The 18045-nt window shown below is 46.8% G+C and overlaps 2 protein-coding genes across 4 annotated transcripts in view; both read left to right on the top strand.

Annotated features, from left to right (window-relative positions):
- ZNF592 (zinc finger protein 592) overlaps window positions 1–2895 on the top strand; it is a 39428-nt gene extending 36533 nt beyond the window's left edge. For all 3 annotated transcript variants that reach the window (XM_067305864.1, XM_067305865.1, XM_067305863.1), the window contains exon 9: window positions 581–2895. In XM_067305864.1, coding sequence (XP_067161965.1) covers window positions 581–1129 — 549 coding nt within the window. In that variant the 3' untranslated portion in view covers window positions 1130–2895. The remainder of the gene's footprint in view (window positions 1–580) is intronic.
- Window positions 2896–7061: 4166 nt separating this feature from the next.
- SEC11A (SEC11 homolog A, signal peptidase complex subunit) lies at window positions 7062–17081 on the top strand. The gene is made up of 6 exons (XM_067305587.1): window positions 7062–7161; window positions 7469–7578; window positions 9897–10046; window positions 14805–14924; window positions 16560–16617; window positions 16784–17081. Exons 1-6 carry the CDS (start codon window positions 7111–7113, stop codon window positions 16832–16834), a joined length of 540 nt encoding a protein of 179 aa, XP_067161688.1. The 5' UTR covers window positions 7062–7110; the 3' UTR covers window positions 16835–17081.
- Window positions 17082–18045: the final 964 nt, after the last annotated feature.

Raw genomic sequence — 18045 nt, 5'->3', positions numbered from 1 at the left:
CAAGTGAGTGATCCTCGGGGGAGGAGAAGCACACTGCAGGGTTACAAGACAAAGGGAATGAATTAATGGAGACACCATGAGGAAACAACCTGGGAGTGAAGGGAAAAATGTCCACAGTTAAATCTGAGAAACATTGCCTGGGCTAATTACCATCCCTGTGTCCCTCAGCTGTGACCACTCAGTGGGCTTCTCCTTCTGCTCATCATGTTTTCTTTTTCTGACTTTTTTTTGCCTCCCCCATCAAGTTCAAATTCTCCTTCCCCATCATGTCTCTGTCCAGCCAATCTCTCCCAGGTCTCCCAACTCATGTGGCAGGATAGCAGTTGAAATCCTGCATATTGGGATGAAGATGCAAGTTCTTGGAATAGAGTTTGCAGTAAGCCCTGAGGTGTTTAGGTGCTTGCAGGAAAGACAATGCAACAGGAGTCCCCAGACATGGCTTCATTTTAGTTTGTAACAAAATACCTATGTGTATTTGCCCTCAAATGCCTTTAGATACATGCATGGAATTTAGCAAGCTAAGGTGCTTACTCTTACATGTGCTAGAACAATAAAGTAACTTTTAAATCTTATTTTTAAGGCAAAATCTCCAAAGAGGATGTCAACAGATGAGCTGGGTCAGGCAGAGACCACTGCAGGTTCAGACATGCCGCCAGCCAAAAAACTGAAAGCACACTGGAAATGTGCTAAATGTGGATTTGCAACAGACATCAGTACTGAATTTCAGGAACACATACCTCAGCACAAGACGGACAGCTCCACGTATCAGTGCTTGTTCTGCGGCTTGTGTTACACTTCTCAGATCTCTCTGAACAGACACCTCTTCATTGTTCATAAAGTAAAAGATGAAGAGGAGGAGGAGGACGATGACGACGACGAAGAGGAGGAGGAGGATGAAGAGGAGGAGCAAGAGGAGGGAGAAGAGGAGAGAGAGAAGTTACAAACAGAGATGAATGAGAATGGACATGAGGGGTATAACGGTGAGATGAACACTACGGTGGAAGAAGAATATCTGAAATGCAAAGAGTGTAAAACTGACTCAACTCTTTGTGAACACAGTCAGACGTGTGGTGTGGAGGGTCCTAATAGCACCTCTCAGAACAATCATTCAAAGTCTCTTAAGACTTAAAAAAAAACCTTTTGGTTGTTTGGGGTTTTTTGTTTGGGGGGGTTTTTACTCAAAATACTGGGTGGGGATGGGGCAAATCTTTTAAATATTCTGTTGATTTCTTGGGATGGACATTGCTTTCCGTTAACTTCTATTTGTAAGGGAAATTTAAAAGAGAAAAACCCCGCCATTGCATCCTAAGCACTAAATCTCTGCCAGACCAGAGAGGTGAAAAGGGAAAGCAGGGCGAGAATCCTCGCTGGAATTTGTCCATCTCCTGAGGATCAAGGAGCACTTTCTGCAACTGCAGTTTCCTTAAGATGAGCTCTCTTCCTTCGAGTGTGCACTGCCTCAGCCTCTGCCTGGAGCCCCAGCCTTGCCTTCCCTATCTTGCTTTCTTTCTCCTAGTATTTATGACTTATTTTTCTCTTCCCATCCTGCCTTTGTTTTATGCATTTTAATTCATAATGCTGTCTCAGCGAAACACGTTTGTCAGGACTATGCTGGCTGATACGAGATCTTCTACATTACACAGGACAGGTGCAAGCTGTAAGTTGTACTGAAGCTTCACATGGTTTTTTTATTGCCCTTGTAACAGTCTTATTTCCCACAAGGTAATTTAATGAAATGCCATGGATTTGAATCCTCCTCAAAGAGAATTTCATAGCTACCGTCCTCTTGTGTGAGCAGAGCTCAAAATCACGTGTCACAGATTGACAAGGGCCTGGTCTGCCCCAGGGACTTGTCAGTCATATGTCAATGTAGTCGCACTGCTGGAAGCTATACGGACGGTGGGTGTAGCCAGCTGTAGGCTGGGCCTTGTACTCGGTGGCTTATCCCTGCTCAAAGCTCAGGCAGAACAATGTGGCCAGTGAGTATGGCACCATAAACACTTGTGCCTCTCTGTGCTAGGGATGAGCACTGGAGATTGGATGTCACAGTTCACAAAACAGGAGAACTCCCCTCCCCGTCTCAGTATTGGCTGGAACAAAATAGTCCCCGTACTGTTCACTAACATCAGCTAGGAGCTCTACGACACAAACACCCCTCATCTGCTTTTTTTAAGCTCCTTGCTTAAGAAGCAGATACTAGGATTACAGCGAAGCAAAATCAACCTCGTAGCCCTCTAGCGTATGGCCTGTTCTGCATGTTATCTAGCTAAGCTAGTCTCCTATGGCAGTCAGCAGCAGTGCCTTTCAGTAGCTGAGGAGGTTCCCAACATAGTATCAGACAAGGAGGAGAGTGGTCCCTGGAAAGGGGATTGTAGAACTGAGAAACCGCCATACTGTAATGCTTCAAATACTCTAGCTCCTTTGATAGCTCTTCTCCCATCTTGACTCAGTTTTATGTATTACTTTGGAGACATTTATTTCCATGTAGTCATATTGACTCTCTGTCCATGCTGTTTCCTCACTTGTTCCCCTCAACAAACACATGCTTTTGTGTAATATAATTATCTTCTATACCGTTTTTTTATGTTGAGCCAGAATCCTGCTCGTTATTGTTTACTATGACAATGTTTAAATAATTTAAGAACTATTTATCTTATTGCATTTGAATTGCTCACTTTCTTGTCTCAATGTGTTTTGATACAAACAGTTTGGACTCTTTGTATTTTTTGATACTGTGTACATTAGCCTAGGGAATGTTTTACAAGGTAGCCTATGTAGAGTAACAATAGCAGGGGGCACTCCCAAGCCATCACATATCTATTTAATCTGCAGTGGCATTTGTGCCTTGCTATAATGTTTACTTCAAAGTATTTCAAATAAAAGCATCCAACAATGCCTGATTGGGCTTGGTTCTTGCTAGTTGATGTGGGTGAGCTAGTGCAGAAAATGGACCTACTTCCAGCCACCATTTTCCAAGCATGTCCTGCTACAGCAAAAAATGAAGATAATTTTTTAAGGACCGTAGTATTAAGAGTCCTATGTGGTCTTGCTCATTAGTATTGAGAGTCCTATGTGGTCTTGATCAGTGCTACAAGCCAGGAAACATCCCTGGTAATCCAACAGCTTCATTAAGGCTGTGTGTGGCAGCTTTCTGCTTTCCTCCACAGATGGACGGCAGCCTTTCTGCATGTGGCAAAACCCCACTTGAAGGTTGTGAAGGATAATTTTCTCCTCTGCTACTTAGGCTATTTAGGACTGAGAGTGGCATGAAGGTGAGGGAGCTGCTGAGAAGGACAACATACACATCCTAGGACTCAAGGCCTCCTGTCATAGGAAAAAAGGTGTAGGGGAGCACTCTGGGCTCTTCCACATTATGGATGCTGTAAAATGTGTCCGAAGAAAGCAAAGCCACCTCTGTAAAGCAAAGGACCAGTATAAGTCCTGCTTGGCTTCTGTAGTCTTCTGGTTCAGGCAAAGAGGATGTCATTTATCCACTTAGCTCATACTGGCCTTGAAATAAGGACCTGCAGTTGTGGCTACAGGGGATGCATGTGTGCCATGAGTCTGGTTTGCTGTGCTTTTTATGCCTGGTCCAGTTCCCCTGCTCATCTGTGTTGCTCCTTTGCTAGATCTCTCCTGGATCCATCCCTAAACAAAGGAATTGCAGATTTAAGAGCAGCAGGAGGGTTAGACTGCTCCATAGGTAGTATATACAGACCATGCATGGCTAGCTGTGTCCGAGCTGGCACCATGCCATTCTGGAGGTCTGTGATGTGGCTTTCTGCACCCAGCACACACGGATCATCCAGCTGTGAGAGCACATACACACCAAGCTCCTCTCTTTTTCTGTGGGGTGCAGGAGAAAAACTATTTTTTAATTTGAACAAGGTAATGTATTTCCAGCCTGAAGAAGGAGTCCTGGGGGCCTAGAGGAGGCCTGAGCCATTGTGGCAGTGTCTAAAGCTATGCCTGAAGCAGAGGAAGGTTGCAGGAACTGCATTTGCAACTGCAAGAATCTCAGGGGCTCCGTAGTGTGCTGGTGGCCAGGGATATGTGGATATGTCCCCTGTCACCTTCCCTTCCCCTAGAACAGAGGACATCACTCTCCCTTCAAGAATGGCATGGTGCAGAGCAGCAAAACCTCATCCTCTTCATCCAGCCTCAGGCCCAATGGGCACAGCCTTACTTTTTACTTTTTCTGCAGGATACAAGAGCAAAATGGTGCTGCTTGCTTACTTGCTGAAGGGCAGGCACGGGATTTGGGAATGGGAGCCACGTGCTGAGGAGCCGGCAGGGTCCTCTCCTGCAGACGTTATCAGAGCACCCAAAACCTCTTGCCACCAGAAGGTTAAGAGCACAGAGGCTAGAGGCAGACTGCTGGTGGCTACAGGCGTCTCATGCAGCCAGTGCTCTGCTAGGGCATGTAATGGGCTCGAGCCATGCCATGCCAGGCTGCTCCACAATCTGTCTAGGCAGCAACACGTGGCGAACAAGGTGCACAGCACCCCTTTTCCTTCCTGGTGTGCAACCCAAAAGGCCTTATCTGTACCTGCAAGTGTGACCCTTAAGATGCCAGGGCTGAGGTACAAGGCCTCCTACTAACCATGTTAGCAAGTGGCCAAAGCCATCAATTTGGTGGCCAGGCATGGCCTTTAAATGTTATACAACCACAGGTCCTTTCGAGGCTCAGGTCTGGCTGACCCAAAGGCATGGTCCACCATCATTCTGGCAAGGCCAGGAGCCTCATGGGAATGGGTGTCAGCTGAATGTGCTGTATAAAGACAGCATAACCCTATGCAGATGGGGAATAAGGTGCTGGCCTGGCTCTGTCAATGAAGGAAGGAGTTTTTGACATGCTACCATGTAGCTGGTGTAGCTGATGATAGCATCTATAATTTCCCCTTCTCTGGGCTAAAGGGCTTGCATGATGACTGGCAAGCCTTGCAGGTGATGTCCTGAGTGGTAGGGTGGTCTATGAGGATATGAATCCAGTTGGCAGTCCCCGCACAGCTGGGAAATCCACAATGAGCAAATACACACATGGTTTTAGGTATGTTTTTGACATGGGCGAGTCATGAATATACAGCCTGTGCAGGGACCTCAGAGACCACCACTGTGGCTGTGCCCACAGAGGACTTACCTATCCAAGTGTGGTTCCCCCTGTCCCAGCGTGGTTACTCACACGTTGGCATTGGTGCGAGGCTGCAGTGATGAGCTTCCTCCACGCCGGGTGCTCCCTGCGCTCGGCTGTCCTGCCGAGAGGCTGTGCCGGCGCTCAGTGGCCGCCTTCTGGACGCAGTCCTCTTCAGCCCCAGTGCACAGCGCAGCATCCACCGCTGCAGGAACGCGCCCTCTCTCAGCCCACAGATCTCCGACTGACGCAGGGGAGACTGCCACAAGTGACAGGCAGCCAAAGGGATGATGCTGTCTCACGCTTCACAGCCTGTATCAGCCAGTACCCACTTACGGGGCCTCTGTGTTGAAACGGTCTCATCTGAAGAGTCTGAAGGACAGTCTGAATGGTGTAACAGTAGGAGAGCACACAGGCCCTAAAGGCAGCTGGTGTGCGTATGTGTGTATGTGTGCGGCCTAAGAATTTTAGGTGGAACACTGGAAGGTGAAAATCTGATTTAAATGGGGCCTGGCAACTGCATTTGTCATTGGTGGGATTATGAAATGGAAAGTGCAAGCCATGGGTTCAAGATGAGAGTTGTAGGGAACGCACCTCTTTCCCGGGCAGGAGGAATTCCCACGTCCCTTTGGAGCATGGGAAAAGAGCCCATGGACAGCCAAGACATCTGTGAGCTCTCAGAGGGCTCGCAGATGAAGCACATTCAGTGCAGGAGATAACCCAGTGGGCCATAAGTTTTGCTCAAGGTGATGACAACCAGCACACTCGGATCCCATCTGTAAACGTCTCTAACAGTGCAATTTCCCCTTCTACTTTGGCCAATGCGCAGGTTCTGTACTCAACCAGCTGCTGTTGGTGCCAGGAGACATGAGGACCACTAACCACAAAGATGGATTTGTCCCCCAAGTCTGTGGTATTTTGCCCTGTGTTGCATTTCCTCAGGAAGACTGCAGGCTCTGACCTTGTCCCAGGTGAAACCTGCCCGAGCTCCCAACAGCACCAGGGTTTAGGGGGCCTGAGGGTAGATATGGAAGCCCTCCAGTCATGGACAGCACCAACCAAGGGCCTGCAGCAATCCCAGAGCAGAACGGATGTTTAATTTTCCAGTGTCGCCCACTTCGTTTTGGGAGGCACGTCCTCGTCGCTCTGCCGTCGCTGCCCCCGGTGCTTGGGATGGCTGCGGGATCCCTTGGCTCCTGCAGTTTTGGATGGTCGCCCATCCTCAGAGCGGTGGGCGACAGGCGGTAACTTGCTGGTGGATGCCGGTCACCCTCTCTCCCAAATGCCCCGGGCGCAGCACTGTCTTGTTAACCCCAAAGTGACGTGGGCTACCTTGGTGCACGGGCCACCTGCTTCAGTGGCCGGGACCGAGGGGACCAGGCACCCTGTGCACCCGTGGGTGCTGCCTTCACCACACTCCTGCCTGAGGAGCCGCTTTGCGGGGCTCCTCTTGCCTCCCCATCGTCCAACGTCCCTGCTGCTGCCACCTCCGTCCCTGCTCCTGCCACCTGTCCTGTCACCTGTCCTGCCACCTCCCTGTCACCACGCCTGTCGTTTCGCCTGTTGCCTCCCATCAGTGCTCCTGCCAGCCCTATCATCTCCTTGTCACCACCTGTCACCTACCCACTACTGCTCTTTTCTCCCATCACCTACCTGTCACTTCCTGCTACCTCCTGTCACCAATTCTGCTACCTGTCCTGTCACCTCTCCTGTCAGCACTCCTGCCACCACTCCTGCCACCTGTCACCTCCACAACACCTCCCTGTCACCACTGCTGTCACCTGTCCTGTCACCTGTCACTTCTGTCACCCCTCCTGCCCCCTCTCCTCCATGTCACCTCCCGGGTCACCTGCACTGTCCCCTCCGTGTCACCGCCCCGCCGAGACCGCCCCGCCCCCGAGGCCGGGCGGGGCCGGAAGCGGCGAGCGCGCGGGCGGAAGCGGAAGTGGCGGTCCCGGGCCGCCGCCGCCGGCGCCGCGATGCTGTCGCTGGACTTTCTGGACGATGTGCGGCGCATGAACAAGCGGCAGGTGCGGCCGGCAGCGGCACCGGGGGCAGCGGCACCGGGGGCAGCGGCACCGGGGGCAGCGGCCGCGGCCAGCGCGGGGCGGAGGCGGCCCGGCGGCGCGGGGCTCTGGGGGCTGGGAGGCGGCGGTGCCCGGGGAGGCCCGGGGCTCTCCGGGGGGCCGGGCCGGGCCGGGTCGGGTCGGGTCGGGAAGGCCCCGCGGGGCCGCCGGCTCCGGGGCGCCGTTGGCGAGGGCCGCCCTCGCCTCCCCCGGCGGCTGCGGGCCCCCCCCGAGCCGAGCTGACCCTCACGCGGCGTCCGCCTTCTTGCAGCTCTACTACCAGGTGCTGAACTTCGGTATGATCGTCTCGTCCGCCCTCATGATCTGGAAGGGGCTCATGGTGGTGACGGGCAGCGAGAGCCCCATCGTGGTGGTGCTGAGGTAAAGCTCTGCTGACCGCCGGGGCCGGGGCCTGCCGCGGCCTGCCGGGGCCGGGGCCGGGGCCTGGCTGCTCAGTCCACCCGGCCGCAGGGCGCCTCGCTCCCCGCTAGGGACGGGCCCGGCCGACCAGGTCGGAGTGGTGTTTCAGCAACCCTGCGCCAAAGCTTGCGCCCACCATTGACTCGCGCCCTTGGTTTAATCTCTGTTCTCCTCCCTGTACATACAAACCTCTGAAGAGGTGGGTCAGAAAATAACACAGAAGAGTTTAAAAGGGTCTTGAGGGCATGTTTAATAACATACCAGGGTAAGGGGTATAACTTCTTGGGCCATATGAATCAGAGAACGCTGGGGTAACCTGACTCTCAAAAATATATGGTATGCCAAAAATTTGAAAAATAGCTGTGAAACACTAACCCTGGGGTGATAGCATTCAAGACTGTTAAGCCCCAGTGGAGAATGTTTTCTAGAGAGATTGGGCAGCAAGGGATTCCTGACTCTGGTTCTTATTTCTATCTTGTGCTTTACATCCACAGCTGCCAGGTCCTGACAGGCGAGAGCCTCTCTTTGTGACCTAGTATAACACAGAAAAAAAGTGAAGGAAGAGAAAGTAGGTAGGAAAAATATGTAGCCTTACATAAAAATAGCATTGTACTCCTCAACTGCTGTTAGTTGGCTAACTTGTATGTGATAGAAGGGGAAAGAGAAGAATGGGAAAGACTTGAAAGAATATGGCAAGTGGAAGAGCTCAGCCCAGGCACTTCTGAGTTTTATCAAGTTTCATGGGAAAATGCATGACTGTGGGCAAAAGCAGTCGTTAAAAAAGAAGGCCTTGAAACAGAGGGCATGGCACAAGGGATAAATGCACTGCTTGGGTTGGGGGCAGGGGGCGGTCATCACTGTATGAAAGCAATGTTTGTGGTAGAACTGACCTTCCCAAAATGGTTACTAGCTCTTCCCCATAATAGAACTTTTAGTAGTAGAACATTGAGATGCACTGTTATCTCCTGTCAGAATTGTCTGCCTATCTGGCTGCCTCTGTGTGAATAGTTGGAGTACGTGTTGAATCTTGATTAATGAAAAAAGAAGAAAATGTGTTATTTGCATCTAACTGTTCTTTCATAGTTTCTTGGTTTTTTTCCTGGCCTTCTACTAAGCTGTAGGAATGCACCTATGAACGGTGTCTTTGTGTTCCTCTAGCTCTCCCCTTCTTCACATATGACTGAAAATAACGGATATCACTCCACACTTGAATATATTTTCAGGTGTTGTATGTTGCCTTCACGTAAGTGGAATGCAGTAGGCACCAGAAATGTTGCTCACATCCTCCTATTTATTACGACAAATTCCTGTTGTTGAAGTTCTTGGGCAGCCATGAGATGCTGGTGCTATCAGACTGTGTGGATATTTCACAGATCCTGTTCTATAGCTGCATTGTCCTTTTAGTGTGTTTCCATGTCAGTGTTAATTACTACATGCCATAAAAAAAAAAACAACACAGAAAATAAAAGCAGGTGGCATTCCTCTTCCCTCCTGATGGATCTGTGAATCCAGGTGAGAGATGTTTCATGCAGCTTCTTCCAGCGAGTAAGACAGAGGTCACATCCCTTCTTTGGTGATGTGATCTTATACTCTGAATAGCAGCTTCTGCACAGTCTCAAGATAAAACAGGAATATGTGCAGTACTTAAAGGTCATCAGTTCCTTTTGTACTGCATAATTTGTTTGAAATTAAGAAGGTTAAGTGTTCGGTAACAATTGCCATTTACAAGACAGTAGAAAAATAATTTGAATAGCAGTGCCTGGAATGAGATAGTTAAGCAAAGTGATGAATCATGATAACAAATTTTTAGCACACCCGTCTGTCTGTTCCAGATGGGAATGCAAGAGCCGTATGCTTTGAGTGCTTTGTTCCCAAAGATCATCTGTCTACCTGTAACAAAGCTTTCAAACACTTTGAAGGAAGAGGACTGCAGTATTGCCAGTGTAGCACTATCAGTTGAGAGCTCAGGAGCAGAGAAGATACTGCTTGTCATCCACCCTTTTATTATTAAGAGCAATAGCAGCTTTTCCCTATTTGGTACGCTGTTAATGCTGGCTGGTGGCATTTCTCTTACCAACAAATCCGAACTTGTGCTAGCATAGTGGATGAAAATACGAGTGTAACAGAGGTGAGAGATGGGCCGAATCTCCAAATCCATTCCGTTTTCTTAGGACCTCTGTATTAAGGTTATTCTGAGATTTTTCTCAAAAGACTATAAACTTCAAAACCTGATTCTGAGTATTTAAATATTGTTCAATTGCTGCTCTTCTTTTTTTCAGTGGCAGCATGGAGCCTGCATTTCACAGAGGAGATCTCCTGTTTCTAACCAACCGAATTGAAGATCCAATCAGAGTGGGAGAAATCGTGGTCTTTAGGATAGAAGGAAGGGAAATTCCTATAGTTCATCGGGTCCTGAAAATTCATGAGAAGTATGTCTAGAATATGGGGGTTGTATTGCATATGTCTAAACTGTGGTTTTGCTTATCTTCTTGGGGTAAATGAATGAGTGGAACTTCAGTAACAAATACCCAGCTGCTGTAGGAAGCAATATAGAAGTTTCAGCCAGGTGAAATCTTCCTCTTTTGTTTAGTTATAAAGATCATCTAGCAGGATTAAGAAGCTGGGGAGTCAGTCCCAATTTCCTGATCTCCCCATATAACTTAATGGTGTCTGTGCCATCATTTCCATCCCAAACTGCTAAGTTTTTTAACATCAACATTTTTTAACATCATCACTTGCTGTGATGTCTCCCCTAGACAAGACTACATTTGGGTGTGTGAAGTGACTCTTGTCTGTAGTGCTAGAACCTTGTAGGAAGAAAGATATTTTGTATACAGCATGCATTATTTTAAAGCTTCTTTTTCATGGTTCTGGTTCCCATTGTCATACAGAGGCAGGGTGTCTCTGTATGAAGTTTTCTTCTCTGTAGGAAGGTTTGTGTTGTTGTATTCAGAGTCTCTAGATATGCTGCACTATATGTGTACTGTTCATTCTCAAAATGTTTAACTGGACGCATTTCTGAAACTTTGGTCTGCAGGAATGAAATGTGGTCATTCTGACATGATTGCTGAACAGGGTTTAGTTTTCCAAGTGAGGCTTTCTCTGCAAGCTTTCCTATTTTGTTGGTCTAGGAAGATGCAGCTGTGACCACATGAGGCCAGTTTGTGGGGATATAGGCCAGCCCTGTGAGAGATTTGAGTGAAAACTAAATCTTGAACTGAATCCCTATTTCCTGAAGTCAGCGCTGAGAAGCGGACAACAGTTGAATGGGGTCCTAGCGTCTGTTCCTGCTGAGTAGGTGACTGCTGCATTATGGATGAACTGGAGCTATACCAGGACTGAGAGACCGGTTCCTAGATTTAGTGAATCACTTGAATCATATATAAAGGTGGCATTTGAGGATTGCTGTAGCCAAATCAGGTTGACAGGATAGAGAGGATCCCTTCCCCCAAGCATTCGTAGCAGCCACAGCTGTTGGGGCATTGAGACCATTTGTCCGGCCCAACTTTAAGGTCAGGCCAGCTTCATGCACATAAATAGTCCAGCTTAAATCCTGGATGTGAGTGACCTATCTTGCATTAGACAGCCAGATTCTTTGCAGTTCAGGTTACTCTATACCAAAATTTTTAACAACCACTTGGTCAGTTTTCAGTGCGAAGATATTTCTCTGTGATACTGTTAATTTGAAAATAAGGTCAGCATACATGGTGACTCTGATATCAGATGGTGCATGCACACTTTTTGAGATGTCTTGGGAACTCATTTAAGTGAAATACTATTTTCTTTCTCCCTTGTTACGTGCTAATGGCTCAGGTGGGCCCCTGTACTGCTGCTCGGAGCGATTACTGAAGAGGGAAGAAAAGTCAGGGTCCTCTCCCTCTGCCCTCAGCCAGTGCAGGGGAAGGAGAGAAGCAGAAATGTGCACTCTGTGCTATAGTTCATTTCCAGATGTTCCTCATCCTTCTTTCTTTTTCCTGGCTCTACCTCAACGCCAGATCTTAAAAAAAAAAAATAGGTCCTTCTGCAAAGCATAGCAGGAACATAGTACCAATCCTAGATTCTGTGAAGTTGATTCACTCCCCAATATTTCAGATTTCATTTAAAAAAAAAAAAAAGAAAAAAGATCTTTTTGTCAGTAAAGATACAACTGAAAAATGAGTACTCTGAACTGAAGCTGGATGCTGAAGACAGGACTGTGAGTTATCAGTCATGCCTTTCACTAGGTAGGGAATATTTATCTGATGACAATTTGGAATTGAAGTGTTCTCTGAATGGCCAGTTGTGCTTTGCAACTTCTTCCCGTAGTTGTGGACTGAAATGAAAACTGTCTGTGAAAAGTGTCTGTGAAAGCTGATGGGAGTGTCAAAATGAAGGAAAGCTGAATACCCTGTTCTGCTTGATTATGTGGTAACTGATTCCAATTTGCATCAGCTTTGTTTTGCTGAGAAAATGTTTTCTACCTGCTGGCCTTTTCTTCTTTGTTCAGAGCCAAATTGGGTTCATTTTTTGTCACTAAACATGGAGTCTGCAGTCAAAATGTGGTTAGTGGGTTTAGTGCACGAAAGCCAGACCGGATTTCATTCGCTTTTCAGACAGCAGAGCCACTTGGCTGTGGGCTTCTCATGCTGGCACCCAATAAAGCAGTGAAATTGGCTCAATAAGATGTCACACATCAGTCTTCAGAGTTGAAACTACATTATCTGCACCTTTGGGTATCTTCCTCTTTTTCCAAACTGTATCTCTAAGCTCCTAGAGCATTTGCTGTTCCAAAACTGTGAGCCAAAGGTGCTTTGAAGAGATGTGTGTGTTTTGGGAAGGGGGTTGTTTTTTGTTGTTTTTTTTCGAGCTCTCATGTCAAGTAACACACATTGGCATTCAGGCATGATGAAAACAGCACAAGCTTTGAAGATCTTTTGCATGCCTTCCTGTGTTGTACTCGATCTGTCATTTCTGTGAGAAAGCCAACAGAACCAAGCATCAAGAACACTCCTGCTCAGCATGTGCCTTCAGACGCCATGGGGAGATGACAGCGGCCAGCTGATCCCCAAGTAGTTGCACAAACTGCGGCTTAGAAACAAGCGTTGTTGGGAGTCCAGCAAGCTGAATGGAAATGACTGGGGAAGGCTGAATAACATGGTGCATAAAGCTAAGAGCATAACAGCAGCTGTGCCAAGGTCAAAGCCAAGGTCCATCTACTCCAGGATCCTGTTTCTGACTAGTTAACAGTCAGCTAAGGACAAATTAAATACTAGAGAGAGTGTGCAGTGATAATTTCCCCATCTCCTACAAATTATGGTTTTGAGCAAGAAGTGGTAGTTCTGTACAACCCCTGCCCAAAAGCTGTGGGTATTTTCCATCAATATCCTCAATAGCCCTCAAAAGATTTCTTATTTCTTTTTTACCTGGAATACCTGGTCACTTTTTGAACTGGTGGATTTTTTTTTGCATCCAAAAGATCCTGCTGCAGAAAGGCACGGTTTAGTTGCATACCAAGTTAGTTATGCACAGCACTTTCTCTTGCTTGTTTTAACCTGTTACCACTTAGCTTTGTTTGATGCTCCCTAGGTCTTCACAGAATCACAGAATCACAGAATCACTGAGGTTGGAAGGGACCTCTGGAGATCATCTAGTCCAACCCCCCTGCTCAAGCAGGGTCACCTAGAGCACATTGCACAGGATTGCATCCAGGCGCATTTTGAATATCTCCAGAGAAGGAGACTCCACCACCTCTCGGGGCAACCTGTTCCAGTGCTCTGTCACCCTCACAGTGAAGAAGTTTTTCCTCATGTTAAGATGGAAGTGTCTGTGTTTCAGTTTGTGCCCATTGCCTCGCGTCCTGTCGCTCGGCACCACTGAAAAGAGTCTGGCCCCATCCTCTCGACACCCTCCCTTCAGATACTTGTACACATTGATAAGATCTCCTCTCAGCCTTCTCTTCTCCAAGCTAAACAGGCCAAGCTCTCTCAGCCTTTCCTCATAAGAGAGATGCTCCAGTCCCCTAATCATCTTTGTGGCCCTTCGCTGGACTTGCTCCAGTAGCGCCACATCCCTCTTGTACTGGGGAGCCCAGAACTGGACGCAGTACTCCAGATGTGGCCTCACCAGGGCTGAGTAGAGGGGGAGAATCACCTCCCTCGACCTGCTGGCAACACTCTTTCTGATGCAGCCCAGGATACCATTGGCCGCCTTGGCCACAAGGGCACATTGCTGCCTCATACTTAACTTGGTGTCCACCAGCACTCCCAGGTCCTTCTCAGCAGAGCTGCTTTCCAGCAGGTCAACCCCCAACCTGTACTGCTGCATGGGGTTATTCCTCCCCAGGTGCAGGACCCTGCACTTCCCTTTGTTGAATTTCATGAGGTTCCTCTCTGCCCACCTCTCCAGCCTGTCCAAGTCTCTTTGAATGGCAGCACAGCCCTCTGTCTTGTATCAGAAGAGGCAGTGAAAAACTGTTTGATTGTTGCTGTCTGTGTCATTTATGACTTTATAGGCTACTGTCTTATCTCCCATCAGTTCTGTCTTTTCCAGGCTGAAGAGTTCTGGTCTATTGTTTCTTTTATGGAAGTGGTTCCAGACTTTTGAATGCCCTTGTTACCTGTTTCAAGCCTTTTCCAATTCTTCTCTCCGTTTCAAAAAAGGATGTAGGGGATGCACAAAGCATTCAAGATGTAGGCATATTATGAGTTCATGCACTATCATAATGGGATTCTCTGTTTAGTTCTCTTCCCCTTTCCTAATTATTTCTAAGATTCCGCTTGCTTCAGACCACTGATTGAGTAGAACTATCTGTTTTAACCCAGAAGTCTCACAGCAGTATAGAGCACAGGCCAACATTTGTATATAAAGCAAGAGAAGCATCAACAGAAGAGAAATCAAAAGCAAAGAGACATGATAGCTGCACCTTCACTAGATATGGCTTATCGTGCTGGTTCTGTTCTTAAACGCTGCAGGAAAGCTGCTCTGTGTTGAGCTTGGCTGGAGCCAGAATTCATTCTTTTGTTTGCGGGTTTTTTTCAAACAATCTGCTTTCCGCTGTATTTTTTTATGAGTTTCCCTATTTCATTCTCCTTGAACACTTAGGACATGGTTGCTTCTGATATCTTTGTGTTAGTTTCTGTGTGCTTGTTCTAGAACAGCTGTTAATAAGTCTTTTTTCCTCCCCTAACTGGCTCTCTTGTCTTTGCTAGGCAAAATGGTGACATCAAATTTTTGACAAAGGGAGACAATAATGCTGTTGATGACAGAGGGCTGTACAAACAAGGGCAGCACTGGCTGGAGAAAAAGGATGTAGTAGGAAGAGCAAGAGGGTAAGTGAAGTTGAGAAAGCTGCGGCTTATTACAGTGCCCTCCCCCAATGCCATCTGTTAGCCACCCTCTCCTGTTGAACTCTCCCTGCTGGGTTTTATGCAACCTGGGCAAAAGCATTTCAAAAGGTAGCATGGAGAGTTAAAAAAAACAAAAGTAATTCAGTTCTGAGCTTGGCTTAAGTCTTTACTTATCAAGCTGTGAGCTGCATTCAGAGATTTTGATGCTGAATGGACACCAATGCAAAGGCAGTGCATACTCAGATGTTAAGGTGTGATCGGAATTTTCATCAAAACTCTTTTGCAAATCACAGTCTTTCCAGGCAAGCGAGATCTGAATTTATAATGTGGAATCCCTTGTGTGCACAATCAGGTGCTGAAATGGTGCATGTTCTCATCAGAGTTAACAGAGAACTTAAGAGCCTGCTTGCTAAATAATTCTTTCCTCCCCCTCACAGGAGGAAACTACCACCCATTTCTAATCTCCACAGCTTGCTTTTTTAAGTTGTTCTTTCTCCTGAGGACTTTCTTCAATTAGATGAAAGAGCTCCACTATCTGCGATGCTGACAAAACCCGTTCTTCCTGATAATTGCACTAAAAAGTTATAAAAAGCTCACCCTTAAGCTTTTTTGATATCCAAAATCATGGATAGGCACATCACTTTAATTAAACATCAAGAGCATTTGGATTAAAATAATTTAAAGTAGATGGCCTGACTCTGTTGCGGGGCTGTTTATATTTTGGTCGTAGCTAGAGTGATTGCTGGGAACTGTACAAGCCAAACTGTTTCTATGCAGAATCCATCTATCCCAAGGCAGCTCCACTGTGGTTCTTTTATCTTGAATCAATTCTTTGCAAACCTGACACTGATTACCCCTTTCCTCCTCTTCAGATAACAAGCTCATGCTACACCAATGTTTTATTTTCAACGTTTGCTCCTAGAAACTTGCTGGCACCTGGATGTGGGTTTGCCATGCTAAAAGGAGCTGGGGAAAGTAGGATGAGCAGTCAGTGACAAGCTGCAGGTGGTGACTCTCTAAGCTGGTTGAATTCCTTTGCAGCACACCATATGTAACAAGGAGTAATTTGAATGACTGTGCCTTGTTTGATCCAAAAGAACAGCTTAGGAGAAAGTCCCTTCTCGCCTTTCAGATCTCTGCTCCATTTACAGTGGCCTTAAAGAAAAGCCAGCCTGTTTGAAGATACAAGCAAGGGAGCATTGGGTGAAACGGGTAATGTTTTTCTAGCACTACCTAATTAGGTCTGATTACTTCAAGATGTCATTGAGCCCTTGAGTGCCAAGAATCTAAAAAAGATTGCTGACATAGGAGAGAATAGCCAGTTATGTCAGTAGAGAGATAAAGGATTCAAAACTAGGCAGGGAGGAAAGCAGCCTGTTTCAGAGCCCCTGCCAAGGAAGACATAGGTGAAAACATGCCCTGGGGATAGGATATTCACTCAGCCCCCACTCCCATGTCTTCCCTGCTTGGGAGGGAGAAGTCCTAACCCTGTTGACCATAGTGCTTGGCTAGACAAAGCACACTTAAATGGCACTTCCTTTGTACAGTCTCAGGGCAGTGCTTGTCCTTATTCACTCTTGAATACTGTTTGTTTTAATAAAACTTTTTTCCTTATAGATTTGTCCCTTATATTGGAATAGTGACTATCTTAATGAATGACTATCCAAAATTTAAGGTAAGAGCTTGTTCATCTTCTTCCTTCCTTCCCCATCCCCAGCTAAAATTACTTTATGAGAACTTTCTGTACATACAGCCTGAACTGTTTGTTCTGTACATTTGCTGCTGTTACTGCATCTTTAGATGTGAATGCACACTCCTGACTCTCCTACTTTCTCTTACAGTATGCAGTCCTCTTTTTACTGGGTTTATTTGTGCTGGTCCATCGAGAGTAGCCCGTTGCACTGGAGTTCGTAGTGAAGATGCCATGTTTTTTGTAGATGAACGTTTTAAGTAGATGATGGTCTGATGTGCGGGGAGGAAGAGGAAAACATACATTTCAGAGCTTCTTACCAGTTTGGGTTTGTTTTGTTTTTTACTGCGTAAGGACGAATGTTATCACAGTATTTCCAATGGTTTGTCACATTTTAGCATTTTTGTACATCAGTGAGTTTTTATATTAAAAGATTAAGCCAAACTGTTCAGTGTTTGTACTTTGAAGCTGAGCTTCCTCTCAAAGTGCCTACAGGACTGTGTCCTCTAAGTCTGTGCCTCCACTGGGCAAGCATGACCTCTCCCTGTGCTGTCTGAATTGTCAAATGATTATCTGTGGAGGTGGTACTTTTTCCAATTCAGAACTGGAATAAAGATTTTGCATCTCGCCCAGTATGAGCCCTGCCACATTCTTCCTTATTCCCCTGCTGAATGCAACCTCTTATTGCCCAGCTTCCCTGGGGCGTATGTGGACTTTGCCTTGCAGACTGACTTTCAGAGCCTAATGAATTAACTTGTCTTCTCTTTGCAGAACAATAGTAACTGCTGCTTTTCCTTCTTTTTGGAGAATACGCAGTCCTTAGCTGTAGATCAGTTCAATATTTGTTTCTGTAAATCACACTGAAGTAATATGCTTAAGGACCCCAAGGTGTTTTGGGCAGAAGATGGCAAAAGATTACCTTTTGCATTGCTGAAAGAAATGTTGCTGCCATAAGCATTCAGTGTGGCATGAGGTAACAGAATAATTTGGATGAGAAATACTCACAACTTTTGGGCAGGGGCTATTTAGAGAAGTAAGAGGCAAAAGGCAAATTTTCTTCTGTTTCGGAAATGGGATTTGGGTCCCTAATGATCCCCACAGTTGGCTATGTCTTACAGCTCACCTGAAAGCTACGCTGCCCTGACATCTGAAAGGAGAAACCCCTTGTCACCACCTACAACAGCTTTTTCTGGGCTTCTCAGTCTGGAAAGTGATTCTGCTTGTGAGATGTGGTGTCAGAAGAGAGCCTGAGGTAGAGGTACAGGGCAGAGGCTATGTAGTTAACTGCTTTTATATTAGTTTGTGCTACTTGCATTGAGTTGTCTTGCTAGGAAGGCTTGCCCGGCAGCAGGAGCACATCTCCTCCACGTCTGTTCTTTCCCTGGATTAACAGCAAGATCAAGTCCTCTTGAT

Source organism: Apteryx mantelli, chromosome 15 (assembly GCF_036417845.1).
Source record: "Apteryx mantelli isolate bAptMan1 chromosome 15, bAptMan1.hap1, whole genome shotgun sequence".
In the NCBI taxonomy this organism is placed as follows: Eukaryota; Metazoa; Chordata; class Aves; order Apterygiformes; family Apterygidae; genus Apteryx; species Apteryx mantelli.
Note: the sequence above shows the minus strand (reverse complement) of the source record. Positions and strands in the feature narration are given on the sequence as shown.

Bases quoted from the DNA above. Each gene is read 5' to 3' on its own strand.
- SEC11A (XM_067305587.1), top strand. From the start codon at position 7,111: ATGCTGTCGCTGGACTTTCTGGACGATGTGCGGCGCATGAACAAGCGG. The intron at 7,162-7,468 runs GTGCGGCCGGCA...GCCTTCTTGCAG, and splicing joins GGCGCATGAACAAGCGGCAG to CTCTACTACCAGGTGCTGAA. The intron at 10,047-14,804 runs GTATGTCTAGAA...TGTCTTTGCTAG, and splicing joins GTCCTGAAAATTCATGAGAA to GCAAAATGGTGACATCAAAT.